General features: G+C 39.5%; 1 protein-coding gene across 2 annotated transcripts in view; it reads left to right on the forward strand.

Annotated features, from left to right (window-relative positions):
• Nucleotides 1-18,845, forward strand: part of fam219aa (family with sequence similarity 219 member Aa) — a 55,365-nt gene extending 36,520 nt beyond the window's left edge. For both annotated transcript variants that reach the window (XM_078429600.1, XM_078429686.1), the window contains exons 3-6: nucleotides 2,858-2,960; nucleotides 8,302-8,382; nucleotides 10,106-10,160; nucleotides 12,806-18,845. In XM_078429600.1, the coding sequence (XP_078285726.1) occupies nucleotides 2,858-2,960; nucleotides 8,302-8,382; nucleotides 10,106-10,160; nucleotides 12,806-12,961 (395 nt within the window). In that variant the 3' untranslated portion in view covers nucleotides 12,962-18,845. The remainder of the gene's footprint in view (nucleotides 1-2,857; nucleotides 2,961-8,301; nucleotides 8,383-10,105; nucleotides 10,161-12,805) is intronic.
• The last annotated feature ends 351 nt before the right edge of the window (nucleotides 18,846-19,196 follow it).

Below are 19,196 nucleotides of genomic sequence, written 5' to 3' on the forward strand. Positions count from 1 at the left end.
TATAGTCAATGAATAGCATCCTCATGTACGTGCCCTGTCTCTCCGGGTGAGTCAGGACAGTGTGATGAGCCAGAGAGATGGCATCCTCTGTAGATCTGTATGCAAATTGATGCGAGTCCAGTGAGGCTGGGATGCTGGATTTGATGAGTGAGAGGACCAGCCTTTCAAAGCACTTCATAATTATAGGAGTTGGGGCAACTGGATGGTAGTCGTTCAGGTTGGTGATTTTTGCTTTTTTCGGCACCGGCACTATGGTGGCCAACTTCAGGCACTTGGGAACCTTGGCCAGAGATAACGACAGGTTAAAGATCATGGTGAATACCTTAGCCGGGTATTTATGATACTGTACCTAAATAACCAGTAATCAAATAGAATTTTGACACTTTTGAGAAGGGGTAGTTTACAACTATTAGAGGGGTTTGCAAGACCAGTCATATGGATGCAGTCTCGTAGTGGAATGATTCTGGACAAGTAATTCAAGGGCCTAAATTAATTCATGTTTTTTAAAGGTTGATTTCAAATCCTCCCATGCCATTTATACCATTTATTTGAGTCTGAATAAGTATGAAATATAAACTAATGAGTAATGTTGACCATGATTCGATTGCATTGTCATCAGAATCTGTTTGGTTTATTGATATTCCTTTAATGAATGAAATCCTTCCTCTTTGCTCCAGATGGTATATAAATTATTCCAGATCCACAGGAATGTGATTATATGTGCTGGTTCTCAGAAATGCTCCACCTAACAAACTCCTTTTTAGGGGAGAAAAATAACAAATGTCCACCTTTTTTAAACAGTTCAGGATGCAAAGATCCACACATAGAACGGGTCTTTATCAGCTTCAAATTACTTTCACAATTTAACACTTATTTTTACTGGATTTGTAATCAGAAGAATAACCCAGACACTGTAACTTCAAATTTTTTGTAGTTTTTGAGCCTTGGGGTAACTTTATTTCAACAAAAAAGTTCTTGGAAGAAACCATTGTCAATAAAAAAATATATATATGAAGCTCATGGTCTTAATACTTCACTCCCTCCAATTAATTTTGAAATCCAATTAAAGATGCCCTTAAGGAAAAGGTGACTACCATTCAAATGTCTCACCAGTTACAGACTCCAATAAATATTCACAATGCACCTAACGCTGCTTATATTGAAGTGCCTGCATGACAAGAACAGGAAAAAACTTGTATTTTTACTTGTTTTCTCAGATGTATTATTGCCCAGTCTGATTTAATCTCCTTAATCCTTCATTTGCTTTTTCTTTAATGACAGGGGGACATTGCCAGCAGCACATTTAAGCCTGCCCAGTTAAAAGGGCACGAAAGATACAATGGGAATTGTATGTTTGCTCAGTTCAATTATTTGAATTAATCATGGTTCAGTTTCACAATAGCTTAATGGGTAAATGCACAGCGTTTTTACCCTGAATAAGGGAATCGAGAACGAGGGAACATAGGTTTAAGGTGAGGAGTGGGGGTAATTTAACAGGACCTGAGGGGGTCCTTTTTTTTACAGAGTTGTGGGTATATGGAACGAGCTGCTGGAGGAGATGGTTGAGGCATGGACTATCATAACATTTAAGAGTCATTTGGACAGGTGCATGGAAAGGGTCGGTTTAGAGGGTTATATGCCAAGTGCAGGCAGGTGGGACTAGGGGAGGTGGGGCATGTTATTTGGCATGGGCAAGTTGGGCAGAAGGACCTGCATGACTGAGTTAAGCTACAGAAGGAGGTTATTCAGCCCATTGAACTTGCACCAGCTCAATGGATAAGCAAAGGACTTTTGTCCACTCCCTGGTCCTCTTTCTCTTGGGTTATGATTTGTTTCCTTTCACTATGTAGCCAGGAATCCTGCAGTTGAATTCATCCACAATTAAATTAATCTCCAATAATAACTATGCACTGAGTAAAATCGTTTTTTTTACTCGTGTCATTCTTTTGCCACTTGCCTGCCTTCCTTTTGTCCATTGGCTTTCACCCAACCTACCACTCAGAACTATTGCTATCAGCACTTTATACCCTGACCCTGGAATATGCTAACATCATGTTTCTATGGATGTTTGTTGGGGCTGGTAAATAAGTGAGATTATGAGGAGGACTATAGAGGTTGGAGGGGGCAGTGGTGGCAGCAATGAGTCTGTAAAAGAAAATACTCAAAGGAGCGCAGGACACCAAAAACAAGATAGCAGGACTGAAACTTTGAGAGGAAGGGAGGGGGTAGGAGTGGTGGGGTGCCACAAGTAGAAGAGATAAAAGGATAGAGGAGGAGTTGGAAAAGGAAGGCAAGAGCATTTCTACCCAAGAACATCCTTGTGTATCTGTATGAAAGTGTGTGTGTGTGTACATGTTTAAATGTAAGTGATTAACAGAACTGCCTTGTATTTTTATTTTGAAGGGGTAAAACTTCTTCCAGTCACCTCCCCATGGGATCAGACCACATTGTAGAAAGTCATGCTTTCTCTGAATTCACTAGGTATTAGAGTAATACTGTTACTATGGCACACTTCGGTCTCTGATGGTGCTGGACTGGCATATGTACCAGACTTTTGGCTGTTATTCCAATTAATACTGCTGCATGCCTTTCTAAAATTCATTTTCTTCAGATGGCACATATTAGTATGATTAATTTTCCAGCAAACTTGGTAGATTTCAAGGGAGCATGGGAATATGGGTTTGTGTGAGTCGGTTGCTGAACCTTTGGGACTTGTGAGCAGTTGGACAATGGATTATTGGACTTTTACTACACAACCATCAGGAATTCTGGAATACCAATTCAGGAATCACCAATTCAGGAATGCGTATTATTGGTGGTGCCTTTCAAAAAATGTGTTTGTTTTGTCCATTTATAGAGAAACAAAGAGAGCTGGCCAGGAAGGGGTCATTGAAGAATGGCAATGTCGGAAGCCCTGTCAACCAGCAACCAAAAAAGAATAATGTAATGGCACGGACAAGGTGTGTATGATATGTCAATTTCATGTTGAGAACTTTAGGAATATTTCAGTGTAGAATCGTCTATGTTTTTGGAGTATTGTAATAAGTTGAGATCTGGTATTTTCACATGTAAGTAAGGCTTTTGAGCAGATTTTGGTAATGTATGGTGCAAGAGAGCGTATGAAATAAGGATCAGGACGGTCTCATAAGCCTACCCTACCATTTAGTGTGTTTCTATGGCCCAGTTTTCATCCCTTCTTCTGTACCATAGGCCTCTATTTTCCAACCTTTCAAAAGTTTATCTGTTGAACTATCCCCCCATGATCTACCTCTCTAGCAGACAATTCCAGAGAATATTCCACCCTTTGAGAATATTTGGTTTTGGTTCAGAAGGAATACATTTATTTGAGGCTTTCCCTACTTTCCATTGCTGTTTCTGCAAATTCACCACAACTCATTTCTCAAAATGAAAACAATTTTTTTTTGTTTGTCTAGCAATATCATTCAGTAGTTCCAATAAATGTAGAAATATAATTCCATAAAACAAACTCAAACATATACGATACGATAAAACTTTATTCATCCCCGGAGGGAAATTGGTCTGCCAACAGTCACAACCCACAAGATACACAAAAACTTGAAATTAAAAGTGAAAACAAAAAGAAAAAGACAAACGGCTGTTGTCTGGCTGCCGTGTGCACAGCGGCTTCACTGGAACAAATGAACAAAAAAAACAAACACAGACTTACCCCCTAGGCAGAGGATTCTAAACTAGAGTGTGTCCCCCCCTCCCCTCCCCCTCACCGGGTCCTCCTTTGTTCTCCCATCGTCCTTCATGGCAGTCCCCCAAAGCTGGGTCCCCATTGTCTTCCCTTCCCCCATAAGCCAAAACATGCATATACTTCATGTTTCCAAAACGTAACTACATATCACATTTTTCAGTTTTGTATCAGATTTCTCAATCATAATTTTTGTCTTCAGTTATTCATGCCAAGTGAAAACTCAAAATTGTATTTGCCCTTCAGTCGTTAAACAGTAATCTCTAACTTTATTTTTCATCACACCTAATCTTTACTGAAGAACATTCCATAACTTGGTTAAAGCTTGAAGCTTTGTCACACCCTCTAGGCTAAATATTATCACCACTTTAGTACATCAACAGACATTAGTGGTTGTGGGAATTAAGTTATTATTGTGCGGTATTACGATTGCACTACAAAAAAGTAAGATTTTCCCTGAGTGATTCATGAAAAATCACAAATGACATTAGTTCCTTGCATTTCTAAATATTTGTACTGCACAATTGTACAATGATACTAAAATTGTGACCTTTGTGTCTTGTCCTTTGCTTTCCCTGTCATTTTTATTAAAAAAACAAAGTAACAGTGAAATCTATTTTATGCCTCAGCCAGTAACTTTCACATAATACAATTAATGCGGTAATAGTTGGGCCCATTTATACTCCATGCATGGGTGAAAAGTATTTGCACAGATTTTAGAAAATGAACCTGTCATTGGAGAACAATTTTGTGATAGTGTTTATGATTCGATTAGATTTACCATAGTTAAGAGGTGACTATTTGTCCCACGTTCGAAAAAGGAACGATTAAATTCTTATTTGCAGCAGCATATCAGATCTGTAACACAACAAAACAAAAAATCAATCAATTAATAACCCTATTACTAGTGTTTTTTTAAAAGCAAAGACCTTAGTGCAATGCAATTCTGTCCAGAGTTCATTGGTTAGTGTTATGTAGTGTTCAAGAGTCTGATGGTTGTCGGGAAGAAGCTATTCTTGAAACTGATGGTCACAGTTGTTAGACTCCTATACCTTACTATAGGAGAGAAATGAGAACGTGACCAGGATGGTGTGGACTTTGCTGGCTGCCTTTAATCGTGGGGAGGTCAATACCCATGATGGACCGAGCGGTGTCCACCACTTATTTTGTAAATTACTTAATTCCCGGCCATTCGAGTTACCAAACCAGGCCATAATGCAACCAGTTACAGAAAAATAGTTGTAGAGAAAGATAAATTAGGAGTAATGGTTCTGAATTGGGTAAGGACAATTTTACCAGGCTAAAATAGTTCAGAAAAAGTAGCTTGTAAATAGCTACATAGGGCAATTAAGGAGATTCCCACAAAGAAAAGGGACTGCCCCTCGAGCCCTTTGGATGACAAGATGAAAAAGGGATGTTTATTTGTGATACTAAGATTATAATGCAGCAGAAAGCCTTTTAAAGTATACGATTGAAATTAAAAAGGAAACTCAGAAGGTAACGGAGGCGTGAAGACATGCAGACTAGTCAAGTCAAGTCAAGTCAAGTCAAATTTATTTGTCACATACACATACTCGATGTGCAGTGAAATGAAAGTGGCAATGCCTGCGAGTTGTGCACAAAAAGAATTACAGTTACAGCATATAAATAAAGTTAATAAGTTACTAAACATAGCACAAAAAGTGTCGACAAAAATTTAGTCTCTGGGATTATCAAAGTTGACAGTCCTGATGGCCTGTGGGAAGAAGCTCCGTCTCATCCTCTCCGTTTTCACAGCGTGACAGCGGAGGCGTTTGCCTGATCGTAGCATCTGGAACAGTCCGTTACTGGGGTGGCAGGGGTCCCTCATGATCTTGCTTGCTCTGGATCTGCACCTCCTGATGTATAGGTCCTGCAGGGGGATGAGTGTAGTTCCCATGGTGCGTTCTGCCGAACGCACTACTCTCTGCAGGGCCACCCTGTCCTGGGCAGAGCTGTTCCCAAACCAGACTGTAATGTTGCCGGACAGGATGCTCTCTACAGCCCCAGAGTAGAAGCAATGAAGGATCCTCAGCGACACTCTGAATTTCCTCAGTTGTCTAAGGTGGTAAAGGCGCTGCTTAGCCTTACCCACCAGTGCGGCAATGTGCGTTGCCCACGTCAGATCCTCTGCGATGCGGACTCCCAAGTATTTGAAACTGCTCACCCTATCCACAATAGACCCATTTATCTCCAGTGGCGTGTACGTCCTTGGATGTTTAGCCCTTCTGAAGTCCACAATCAGCTCCTTTGTTTTAGTGACATTCAAGAGGAGGCTATTGTCCTGACACCAGAGTGCCAGATCAGCCACCTCGTCCCGGTAGGCCTTCTCATCGTTGTTGGAGATCCGGCCCACCACCACAGTGTCATCAGCAAACTTGATGATGGAGTTTGAGCTGAACCTGGCCCTACAGTCATGTGTGTACAGGGAGTACAGTAGGGGGCTAAGGACGCAGCCCTGGGGGGATCCTATGTTCAGGGTGAGGGAGCTAGATGTGTGTTCCCCCATCCTGACCACTTGGGGTCTGGCAGTGAGAAAGTCCAGGACCCAGGCACACAGAGGGGTGCTAAGCCCCAGTTCCAGCAGCTTCTCAACCAGTCTGCTGGGGACTATTGTGTTGAATGCTGAACTAAAGTCAATGAACAGCATCCTCACATAGCCCCCCTGGCTGTCCAGATGAGAGAGAGCGGTGTGTAGAACCTGGGAGACCGCATCATCCGTGGACCTGTTCGGACGGTATGCGAACTGTAGTGGGTCCATGTTGCGAGGAAGGAGGGCGCAGATGTGCTTCTTGACTAGCCTCTCAAAGCATTTCATGACAACCGAGGTGAGGGCCACCGGTCGGTAGTCATTTAAACACGCTGGAGAGGCATTCTTTGGCACCGGTACAATGATGGATCTTTTGAAGCATGCAGGGACCACGGACTTTGCCAAGGAGAGGTTGAATATTGTGGTGAGCACTGGAGCAAGCTGAGTAGCACAAGACTTTAGTACTCGCCCAGATATACCATCTGGGCCTCCAGCTTTCCTCGTGTTCACACGCGTCAGAGCCCACCTCACCTCATGCTCGGACACCGAGAATGTGTGCACATCCCCGGCGGTGGATCCCCCTCCAGCCTCGCTAGCCAGTGCCCCTTCGGTAACATCAAAGAAAATTCCTCAGACCTTTTAGAGCTATTTAAAGATCGTACATTTGGGGAGGCGTGACAAGCCAAATAAATGCGCAGTCAAGAGTGTGAAGGAACAAAAGAAACTTGGAATAACATCCACAGATTCTTGAAAGGAGAAGAGCAGGAGAATAAGATAGCTAAAAAGCATTCTGGATGCTTTCCCTGTTTAGCCCATCACAGAATATGAGAGTCGGGGTTTAATGCCAGGATTTTTATAAAGTAGTTCAATCACAGCTTGAGTACCACTAACCGTTTTGATCATCGTAACGGAGAATATATGTGATTGCACCTTACAAAGATGTTGCCAAAATTTAATTGAAATGCATAAAATTGAGGAACCAAGATGAGATGTCAGCAATTTTGGGTCCTTTATCTGAAGAAGGATGTGCTGCCTCTAGAGAGGGTCCAGAGGAGGTTTACAAGAATGATTCCAGGAATGAGTGGGTTAACATCTGATGAGCGTTTGATGGCACTGGGCCTGTACTCGCTGTCAGTTAGAAGAATGAGGGGGAACCCTCATTGAAACTTACCAAGTAGTGAAAGGGTTGGATAGAGTAGATGTGGAGAGGATGTTTCTTCTAGTAGGAGAGTCTAGGACCAGAGGTCAGAGCCTCAAAATTAAAGGATGTTCCTTTAGGAAGGAGATGAGGAGGAATTTGTTCAGTTAGAGTGTGGTGAATCTGTGGAATTCTTTGCCACAGAAGGCTGTGGAGGCCAAATCAATAGATATTATTAAGGCAGAGATAGATAAGATTCTTGATTAGTACGGGTGTCAGGGGTTATGGGGAGAAGGCAGGAAAATGGGGTCAGGAAGGAGAGATAGATCAACCATGATTGAATGGCAGAGTATACTTGGTGGGCCGAATGGCCTAATTCTGCTCCTTGTTGACCTTGTGACCCTATGACCTGATTCCATTAGCAGAAGAATCAAAGAGCAGTGGGCATAATTCTAAAATGATAGAAGGATTAAAGAGGAAATTAGATTTTTTTTTGTTCACCCTGAAGGTGTTTTGCAATCTGCAACTCGTTTCCGGGTAGGGTAGGAAAGGCAGATCCAACCATCACATTTAAACAGTTCTTGGTTGTGTACTTAAGAGCCAAGGCCTGCTGAGTTACAGACTAAGCATTGGAAGTTTGGACAGCTGCGTGGATCTTTCTCAACATTTGCAGGTATGGTCCAAGTGTTCTCCTTTTTTATAGTTCTGCAAATTAAACAAATTTCACGTATTACCAAAATATATATTTAAAATTGAATGGTTTTGCATTGATCAGAAAGAGCTGAAAACAGCAGCATGAATATCAGACTTCGGATGACATGTTAACAATGTGGAATCATTTGCAGTTATATATTTTTAAATGGTTCATAACGACTAATTTGTGGTAATTTTTGGCAGGTTGGTTGTACCAAATAAAGGATATTCTTCCCTAGATCAAAGCCCAGATGAAAAGCCTTTGGTTGCTCTGGACACCGATAGGTATGTTGTATTCAATGATTTTTGATCATTTGCTAAAATTAGATTTTAATAGAAAAATTCATTGTTATTATTGTCTTTAAATGGACTGGTTGCTGGAATCTGGTGTAAAAAAACCGAACTGCTGGGGGAAGTCAGTGGGTCGGGCAGCATTTGGAGAGGCAAAGGGATAGATGTTGCTTCAAGTTGAGACCCTGCCTCGATTCCAACTGACCTACTTTTGCCCAGTATTGCGCTCCATCACATCCCTCATTCCTTTTGTTGCCTGTGTTCATCTGACATCTAATGATGAATAAACTATAACCTTGAGAATCAAAAGTATCATACTCTGAGAACAGAACAATAAAATTCTTGCTTGCTGCAGCTTTACCGGCCCATTAAAGCAATAATGCAACAAATAATAAACGACACATCGAGAATACAATAAATCATCTGTAATGCTATAAAAGTCCATAATAGATCATTGCTGAGGTAAGGTTGTGGTTGCGGTTGTGCGGTGTGGTCCAAGAGCCTGATGGTTGGGAAGACATTGCTCTTGAAGCAGGTTAGTGGTCACGATGTGAGAGTGTGGTCAGGGTGGTGTGGGTCTTTGATATCAGCTGCCTTTTTGAAGCATTGCTTCCTGTAGACCTCTCAGATGGTGGGAAGGTCAATACCCGTGATAGATAGACCAGGCAATGTCCAGCACTTTCTGCAGACCCTGCAGCACTTTCTGCAGTTCCTGAGTGTTCAAGTTATCAAACCAAGTCGTGATGCAATCAGTTAGTATGCTCCCGACAATATAGCTGCAGACGTACAATAGAGTATTCAACAACATTCAGAATCTCCTCGGTCTTCCAAGGAAATAAAAGCATTGGTAAGCTGTATTGGTGAATACATCAATGTGCTGGGGCCGGGATAGAACTGCAGAGATATGCACATCCAGGAACCTGAAGCTGTTAACTATCCACCAAATTAACTTCCCCCAACTAAACATTGGTAAGATTAAAATCATCATCCCAGGTCACTGCCATTGTTACTCTGCTGGTATTTCCAACCATGCCAAGTTATTTGATTCCAGGGATAGATTTATTAGTTAGAGTGCCCTCCATAATGTTTGGGACAAAGAACATTGCATTCAGTTTTTTTAAATGAAAATAATTTAACTTCATAAAACTGTCTCCTTGCCAGGATTTCAAGACATCTAGCTATATTTGTATAAGTATTTATTTTATGTCATATAAAATTATTAAAGGATTGGACACGCTAGATGCAGGAAACATGTTCCCGATGTTGGGGGAGACCAGAACCAGGGGCCACAGTTTAAGAATAAGGGGTAGGCCATTTAGAACTGAAATAAGGAAATACTTTTTCACCCAGAGAGTTGTGAATTTGTGGAATTCTCTGCCTCAGAAGGCAGTGGAGGCCAATTCACTGGATGCATTCAAAAGAGTTGGATAGAGCTCTTAGGGCTTGTGGAATGAAGGGATATGGAGAGAAAGCAGGAACGGGGTACTGATTGTGGATGATCAGCCATGATCACATTGAATGGCGGTGCTGGCTCGAAGGGCCGAATGGCCTACTCCTGCACTTGTTGTCTAGGAATCTATGTAATGTTGTTTCTAAACATCAAATTGGTCCCTGTGTAACTATTTGCCTTGAAGATAAGCTGCTGAACGAAAATAAATATTTAGGAAAGAATTTCTTTTTTGAAAACATAAATTTGCTTATTTCTATGTAATTGCAGTGATGATGACTTTGATGTGTCACGGTATTCTTCGTCAGGCTATTCTTCAGCTGAGGTGAGTTATTGTAATGATTGATTATTTAATTGAAAGATAAATGCTGACAAAAGTAATTACCAATAAATTCTGCTAAATTTCACCCATGTGTTTCTTGGTTAATCTTTGAATCTATCTCTGTTGTACAGGCTGTAATCTTTGTTAACTCAGTCACTATAATTTGAAATTCTACAAAGCAAAGGCTCTAACAAATCTGCTTTAGATTTAGACTTTAGCGATACAGCACAGAAACAGGCCTTTCGGCCTACCTAGTCTGTGCCAGCCAGCAGTCATCCCGTATACGAGCACTATCCTACATATAGGGAATAATTTACAATTTTATTAAAGCCAATTAACCTACAACCTGTTGTGTTTGGAGTGTGGGAGAAAACCAGAGCACACGAAGATCATAAGTGATAGGAGCAGAATTAGGCCTTTCAGCCCATCAAGTCTACTCCACCATTCAATCATGGCTGATCTTTCTCTTCCTCCTAACCCCATTCTCCTGCCTTCTCTCCATAACATCTAACACCCTTACTAATCAAGAATCTATCTCTGCCTTAAATATATCCACTGACTTGCCCTCCACAGCCTTCTGTGGCAAAAAAATCCACAGATTCACCACCCTCTGACTAAAGAAATTCCTCCTCATCTCTTTCCTAAAAGAATATCCTTTAATTCTGAGGCTATGACCTCTAATCCTAGACTCTCCCACCAGTGGAAACATCCTCTCCACATCCACTCTATCCAAGCCTTTCACTATTCTGCACATTTCAATAAGGTCCCCCCTCATTCTTCTAAACTCCAGCGAGTACAGGCCCAGTGCTGTCAAGTGCTCATCAGATGTTAACCTACTCATTCCTATGATCATTCTTGTAAACCTCCTCTGGACCCTCTCCAGAGCCAACACATCCTCAGATATGGTGGCCAAAATTGCTCACAATATTCCAAACGCGGCCTGACCAGTGTGGTATGGAGCCTCAGGATTGCATCCCTGCTTTTGTATGCAAGCCCTCTTGAAATAAATGCTAGCATTGCATTTGCATTCTGCGACTTGCAGATTAACTTTTGGGAATCCTGCACCAGCACTTCCAAGATAAGCCACCCAGTCACAGGGAGAACTTACAAGTATAAGAAAATAACTGCAGATGCTGGTACAAATCGATTTATACAAACTCTGTACAGACAACACCAAGTCTCTGCTGCTGTAAGGCTGCAACTCCACTGCTGCATCGCTATGCTGCCCCCTTCTCCACTACACATAATAAAGGTCCTAGTCCAGAACCTTTCAGAGGAACCTTTCCTCTGAAGGAGCCATGAAGAAACTAGAAAACATAGACTGCTTGCCATATCTCGACAATCATCAATGATAACATTTTCCATAGTCTTTGGCATGTGTCCTCAAACACAGCACAAAGTTGATTGGGCAGCAGTAATTCCTGCTGCTCTCACATGCTTCTAACTTGTGGACTTTTACAGCCTGCACCACAAGGCACTGAAGAGGTCTCTGAAAAATCCTCCATTTCCACTGATCTGATGTGAACCAATGTCAGCATCATCTCCCAGGCCATTATCCACAGCAGGGAGACTCTTTGCACACACTTGTCTCTGATGCGGGGCAAGCCACAATTTTTGCAAGTCTGATACCGAACTCCTGAATATATCATGCACTCAAAGCCCCGTCAAGAAAAGTGCAAGTTCCACACAAATTCTAAAGAATCCCTGATCATTCAAAATTGAGAAATAATATTCAGAATGGCTATGAAAACATGAAGTCCATTCGTCAGGGACACTCAGGACATAGATGTAAATGCAAAAGTGCTCCACCTCCCACATGTTAGAAAGCCTTTGCAAATGGGAAATAGTGAGTTGGGTATTTATTTATTTGAAAAACATAATGTTGCATTCCGAAAAAAAATGTCCACTGGTTTAGTTTAGAAATACAGCGCAGAAACTGGCCTTTTGGCCTACCAAGTCCACACCGACCAGCGATCCCCGTGTAGGTTAGTTTCAATTTTTCAGTGGGTGATATTGATGCCATGGGTGTAATTTCTCGATTTTTTAAAAAATACGTTACTAGGATATCATCTAACTTATCATGACAGACACAAGAGACTACAGATGCAGAAATCTTGAGCACAAACTTACTGGTGGATGAACACTGTGGGTCAGGCAGCATCTGTGGAAAGAAGTGGACAGAAAAGAAATGGGTCATCAGTCTAAAGGGTCCAAATCTGTCCATTTCCTTCTTGGGGTACTGTCTGACTCGCTGAGTTTCTCCAGCAGTTTTGGGTTTTGTTTTCTCATGGGAATCTTTCTTCACATGCAACATTTCTGATTTGTCAGTCCTGTTTACATAGCTTCAATTTCAGATTGTTGATTTGCTCTTCATTATGTAGCTTCATTGCTCTCCCTCGTTTAGGCATTATGTAAAGAGAAGATACTTTAAGCATTGTTTATTTTATTTGTGAATGCAATATAACTACCTTAGCTGCATAATGGACAATAAATTAAACCTTTTGTTTTAACTAAATTTAACTCGAGATATTTTCAATAACTATCTAGTACATATTGTTTGTCAGTTTAATTACATATCATAAAAGGTATAGTATTTCGGAATACACAAGAAAATCCCAACCAAGTTCATGACTCTTTTGTCTCTGCAGCAGATTAACCAAGACTTGAATATCCAACTCCTAAAAGATGGGTATCGGTTAGATGAGATTCCGGATGATGAAGACTTGGATCTTATTCCCCCCAAATCAGTGAACCCCACCTGCATGTGCTGCCAGGCCACTTCCACCACCTGCAATGTTCAATAATGTGACTGGCACCTTCCACTTTAATCGTAAAAATAACAGCCATTGCTTCCTCCTATGGTAGGACATGCACTTTGTGTCCGTGTTTCAAAAAAGAGCAGACCATCATTTTTGGCATTCATAAGTGGATGTGAATGCGGTGTTGAATTTGTGTGTAATAGAAGGTAACAATTAATCCTATTGCTCGGCGGTAATTGTATCGTGTAACCCTGATTATCTTTGTTTTGTCCCTGCTTCAGGCCAAAGGTGGGGGGAGGGAAGAAATAGAACAATGCTGCAGCATGACTCAAAGCTCTGTCAAGAATGGAAAGCAAAATCCAACTGGTCTTGTGTCTACTAAAATAACTTTGTTATTTGAAGGGCATTACTTCATGCTTGCCGTTCCATTTGAAGCCAGTGATATTCAACCTAAAACTGGTCAACCTTTTTTTAAACAATCACATTGCCTCTATTTCAGGTTTATGACTTTTGCATTAACATTCAGAATTCAAAAACAATAGATCTCATTTGTTGAAGATTTTACAATGTATTACTCGAGCATTTTCAAGGGTATAACCCAAATTCCTTTTTTTTATGGTGCACTTATTTTTTTGATCACTACTGTAACTATTAAATCTTATTTTATTTTTAAACCTTTTTTTCTCAATGTAATGAAATAATGGAGATTTTATTTCTGTATGTGGGTCACTCATTATTCTCAAAAATATCATGCAAGGAATGTACATGCAAAACACTTTATAGGTACAGGGGACATATAATGTTACAGAACATATTTGATTTGTCAGCAGGAAATTGGAGTGGAAGGCAGGGGGTTGTGCATAATGCTGTTTAAAGGTGACAAGTTGTAACAGCACCTCCCAAGCCATGACCTCTAAGGACAAGATATTCAGGTGCATGGGAACACCACGTGTATGTTTACCTCCTAATTACATATCGTTCTAACTCGAAATGGGATGGGTTGGAATGTATCGCTGTTGTATCATCATGAGCTCTAAATCCTGGAACAACATATCTAGCAGCATGTGAAACTACCTTCTCCCCAAGGGCTACAGTGGCTCATGAAGGTGACCCAACACCTTTTCACAGGTAGGAATGGGAAGTAAATGATGGCTTGTCAATAATGCCCGAATCCCAAAATGGAATAAACTAAAAAACATGTTTTGGCCTTTCAGTTAAAATTGTCATGTTAAAATCTGTTAAGTGAATGATTTATTGCTGGTTCACTTGTAAATATTTTAAAAATGGGTAAAGGTGCAAAAGGCAGTGTAGATACAGGATTAGGGAAATCATGTTGGGGTGTATTTTTTTTAATTTTGCACATAAGAAGATAATAAAAATTACAGGGATGGATGGTTATAGTTATTTGCCAGTTACTTAAGCTTTTATTTCTTAGAATTCTGGGAATATTTACCTGGAATCTGGTTTAGATCTTGTATCCTGGTTGTTTATAACCAATATTTCATTAATAAAGTAAGCGTGCACTAGGCTGGTTAGGTTCTAATCATTGCAGAATATGTTCCAGATGGACGAGTTGAAACAAAGGGCCTGTGGGTATATGATTCTGTAATTCTCTATTGAGGAAAAATGTGTAACTTGGATGGCTCCCTGTCTACTCTTGAGAATGAGATGTACGCAGATGTAGGTTTGCTGGCAGCTTAATGAACTGTCAACATGGTTTGGGTGATAGAAGCCATATTTACTTAATAAACATGTTCCCTTACCAGCCCACTTCATTTGTCCAGCCGCCTGCCTAAACAAGTCCAAACGTTTGTAATGGTAGTAAAACTTTAGAGCTATTCTGGTATAAGTTTCATAAACCATAGCAGAAAAGGAAAAGATTCCTAATTTTAAGAGTTTACATTTCACATTTCTTCAGTGCAGGTACTTCAATCAGAATAAGGGATGAAATATTTGAGCAGTGAATCTAGTCCAAAGTATTTCTTAAAGCTCATGGTTGCTAGCCACTTTAATATATTTATGTATATGTACTTTAAAAAAACTAAGCGTTAATATATTTTATCCATATTGTCTCTGTATTTTGAGTTAGACCAAAATTAGAGGAATAATAATGTGCTTCTGCCCAGTTTAAGTAGATACTAGTGCAAAGAGAAATTCTGAGTTTATGTTAACACTAGAATAAAGAAACTTTGGTACATTTGAACTAAAGTTTTATGACATATGAACCAATCCAATTTGTGCAAATTAATAGGTAGTGTAGAGAAGTTATTTATATTTTGGATGTTGTCTCCCAGTGCATCAAATGGAGATTATTGATAAATGTCTTTCCCTCACCCCACCTCCCCCTTTCAAGATATTTCTGAGAAATGAATTATGCTAATTGTTGTTTCAATATCGCAATGTTGTATTGTGTATGTTCTGGTAAGCACGTATTCTGCGCTAATATTTCCATGCAAACATATTTGTCTAAATTATTTGATCTTTGCCTTCCAGGCAGCTGCTACTCTTCATTAAAGCTTCAGGTTAACAGAACACCTTATTCCAATAAATATGTTGCACCACGCTCATTTTAATATATAAATGTCCACTACATGTTGGATTTTTGTTTCGTCTTGTGATCTTATTGAAGTATCAATGAATATTTGAGGAGCACTTTGTTTACCTTTGCAATGTAAATTTGACCATTTCAAATTAATCTTACCTTTAAGCAATGTTATATTTTGTTGAAAAACATAAATGCATATTGAAAATCTGAAATGAGACAGAAATTCTGAAAATGCAAGCCTTAACAGATTAATATTTTATAATTAAGCTTTCCCTATCAGATTACCCTTTTCTCTTAAAATTCATAAAAATAGCAGCAAGAATGTAATATTTGTCTCATTGTGCAAAACTAAGTGTGTAAAACACTAAACTTGTTCTGTTAGACATGCAAGGAACTGCAGATGCTAGAATCTTGAGGGGAAAAGCACCAGGATGAAGAAACTCAGTAGTTCAGGCTGTGGAGGGAATGGACCGATTATGTTTTAGGTTGGAACCTTGCTTCAGACCTGTTGCCCTTTTTATACGTTCTTTTTTCCTTTTTCAACTGCATGCTTATCTATTATCCTTATCAATGCTGCAGTGAAACATTTCGAGTTCAATATTCTTTGTATGAAAATAACCTTGATTTTGCCATCATTCTTTTTGTGATATTCCATCTGTAATGCTAACTACAAGCATACATGTGACAGCCATCAAAGAGGTATTGATTAATATTATTTAGTTGCCCGTTTATATTTATTTTTTAAGTACATTTCAGATATCTTTATTTTTAAAACCTGTTCTGGATTCTGCTTTCCCATTGTTTCTACAATAGGCGTATTGTGAATATTGTATTAAAATTAATTAGTCATATCTGCATTCTAGTTAGTGATGCTAACACATCACTTTCCAAACTTTTTTTAATCTTTGGAAAGCTACTTTTTTCCCCTCTGGCAAAGCTTTCACTTTTCAAGCATCCTTCCTATGAGTTGGGTATACAGAATTAATGACAACAAATTACCATCTTATTAAAACCAGCTTTCTTAGTCTTCGCTATAACTGCATTACATAGTTTCCCACTTTATCTATTCTTCAGCATGTTTAAACTTGATGCTCCAGTCCCAAATCTACTTTCTTTACTCCTTTTCTATACCCTTTTGTGTTCATTGTACTTCAGTCCTTTAAGTTGCAGCCACTCGACTGTCATTCCAGATTTGAGCTGTACTTTGGATAATTTCATAGTTATCTTCTGTGCTACTTTCAACATTTTCCAAGAGATCTATCAAAACATTATATCATCCAGCCCTGTTCAATTCTGTGTTCTCCTGTCTCTCATGCTCTCCATAAAGTTCATTTACCCAAATAAGTGTATCATCCATTTCCCATCAAAGGTTTTGCTCACAATCCTATCCTCTATTCACTGATTTTTTGGGCTCCAATATTCAAATTTCATTCTCATTTTATGATTTAGTTGTTCTCTGGCACATCATATCATTGAGGCCCCTCTGATTGATGCCTTGTTCCTTCACCTTTCTCCCTTTGCCCACTTCTCAGTGAAAGCACCTTCAGCTACTCTGCTGCATGGAAAATGTCTTTCTCCCCCTAAACTGTTTTCCCTTATGACTTTCTTCAGAATCCAACTGTTTGACTAAGCTCCAGTCATAGTCATACAGCATGGGAATTGGCCCAACTTGCCCATGCTGACCAACAGACGGATCTACACTAGTCCCACCTGCCTGCGTTTGGTCCATATTCTTCTAAACCTATCCTATCCATGCACCTGTCCAAATATGTTTTTAATGTTGTGATAGTACCTGTCTCAACCACCATCTCTGGCAGCTCGTTCTATATACCTCCCACCCTTTGTGTAAAAAAAAGAGATTACACCTCATGTTCCTATTAAATTTCCTTCCCCCCCCCTTAAATCCTATGTCCTCTGTTCATTTATCCTGAGTAGGGGGATCAAGTACCAGTCTTTTACCCAATCTATTCCACTCATGATTTTATACACCTAAGTTCACCCCTCATTCTACTGTGCTCCAAGGAATAAAGTCCTAGCCTGCTCAACCTCTCCATATAGCTCGGGTTCTCGAGTCCTAGCATCATCCTCGAAAATCCTCTTAGCATCCTCTAGCATTTGACTTATGAAGTGTCTTTTGGGGCACTGTTACAATTAAACCATTATTGAAATAAACGTTACAATAAAGGTGCATGGTAGTGGGGCTACTGCTTTACAGCGCCAGAGACCCAGGTTTGATCCTGACCAAGGATACTTGTCTGTATGGAGTTTGTACGTTCTCCCCATGACCTGCGTGGGTTTTCTCCGTGATCTTCGGTTTCCTCCCACACTCCAATGATGTACAGGTTTGTAGCTTAATTGGCTTGGAATAAATGTTTTAAAAAGTCCCTAGTATGTGTAGGATGGTGTTAATGTGCGGAGGGTGCTGGTCGGTGGGCCGAAGGGCCTGTTTTCCCCGCTGTATCTCTAAACTAAAACAAAATGTTGGAGACATGATATTCGTCCTCGTCATATTCCATTTCCCTCAATATAAAACTTGGTGCTCATTAATCTTTTATGGTGTACCTGCAATTTAAAAAGAAAATCACCCTTCCTTCATCATTCTACTCATAGTCTTCTGGATTAAGCATGTTTTCCACCCTTTTTTCTTGAACATATTTAACATTTTGCCAATTAGTTGCATCAGCCACCTCTATCTTTTGCTTTAAATGTACACTTTCCTAGCTGTGTTTGTGGCAATGATTTATATATATATATACCTGTATATATGTGTATATGTATGTATATGTATATATATATGTATATATGCATGTACACATATATCTGTACACATATATATGTATATATATATATATATATAGTGCCTTGCAATATTGACGTTAAGTTGAACATTCAACAGAAAATTTGAAATGATTCAATTGTTTCAAACCACAGACTTAAAATAAAAGTGTGCAATTCCTACAATATTGAAAGTGTATGCAGGTTTAAATACAATTCACAATTTAAAAATGTATAATTATGTACTCCCAAATTTAAAATCATCAATTTGTTTTTGGACTCTAATGTTAACTATGCTACTTCCAGATTTACCAAAGGCAAGAATATGCAAAATTAAATCAGGTTAACAGAAGGGAAATTTGTATCTGTCACAGATTTTAGTGTGCAGTACCATGATTGGTGTTTTAAATATAAAAGGAACCTTTTGTAAGACAACTCCACGAGGCATAGCAAAGTGCAATAATGTTCCATGCTGTAATTAATATTCTTTGATATTTTAATTTGAAATTATGCTCTATCGTTTAATGGACAATTTAATTGTACCAAAATTAAAGTTTCCAGTTACCCAACAATCCATCAGTATGTGAAAGGGAGAGGAGGGGAGGTAGGTGGGGGGGGGGGGGGGGGTATTGTATCAATATTTTCCTTTCAATCTGTCCATTCCCTTTTCAGCGATTGATAAATATTCTGTCTGTCAGCAGAGTGTTCTGTTTATTTCAGATTTTCAATTGTTTGTTATATATATATATCTGTATGTTTAAACAAAAACTCTTTATTCAACATTAGGCAGAAATGTTGCGCAGCACAGCCAAAGTTGTGTGTCTGTGTATTTATATATGTGTTTCTTAAAAATTGCAACAAATTATCTGATATTAATCCTTAAAGAAGCAACGATTTGAAAGGCCAAAATGGTGCTTTGCAAAGTTGAGCTGTATTTGAGCAAGTAAACTAGCCTGAGAT

This window comes from Rhinoraja longicauda, chromosome 1 (assembly GCF_053455715.1).
Source record: "Rhinoraja longicauda isolate Sanriku21f chromosome 1, sRhiLon1.1, whole genome shotgun sequence".
Lineage (NCBI taxonomy): Eukaryota > Metazoa > Chordata > Chondrichthyes > Rajiformes > Arhynchobatidae > Rhinoraja > Rhinoraja longicauda.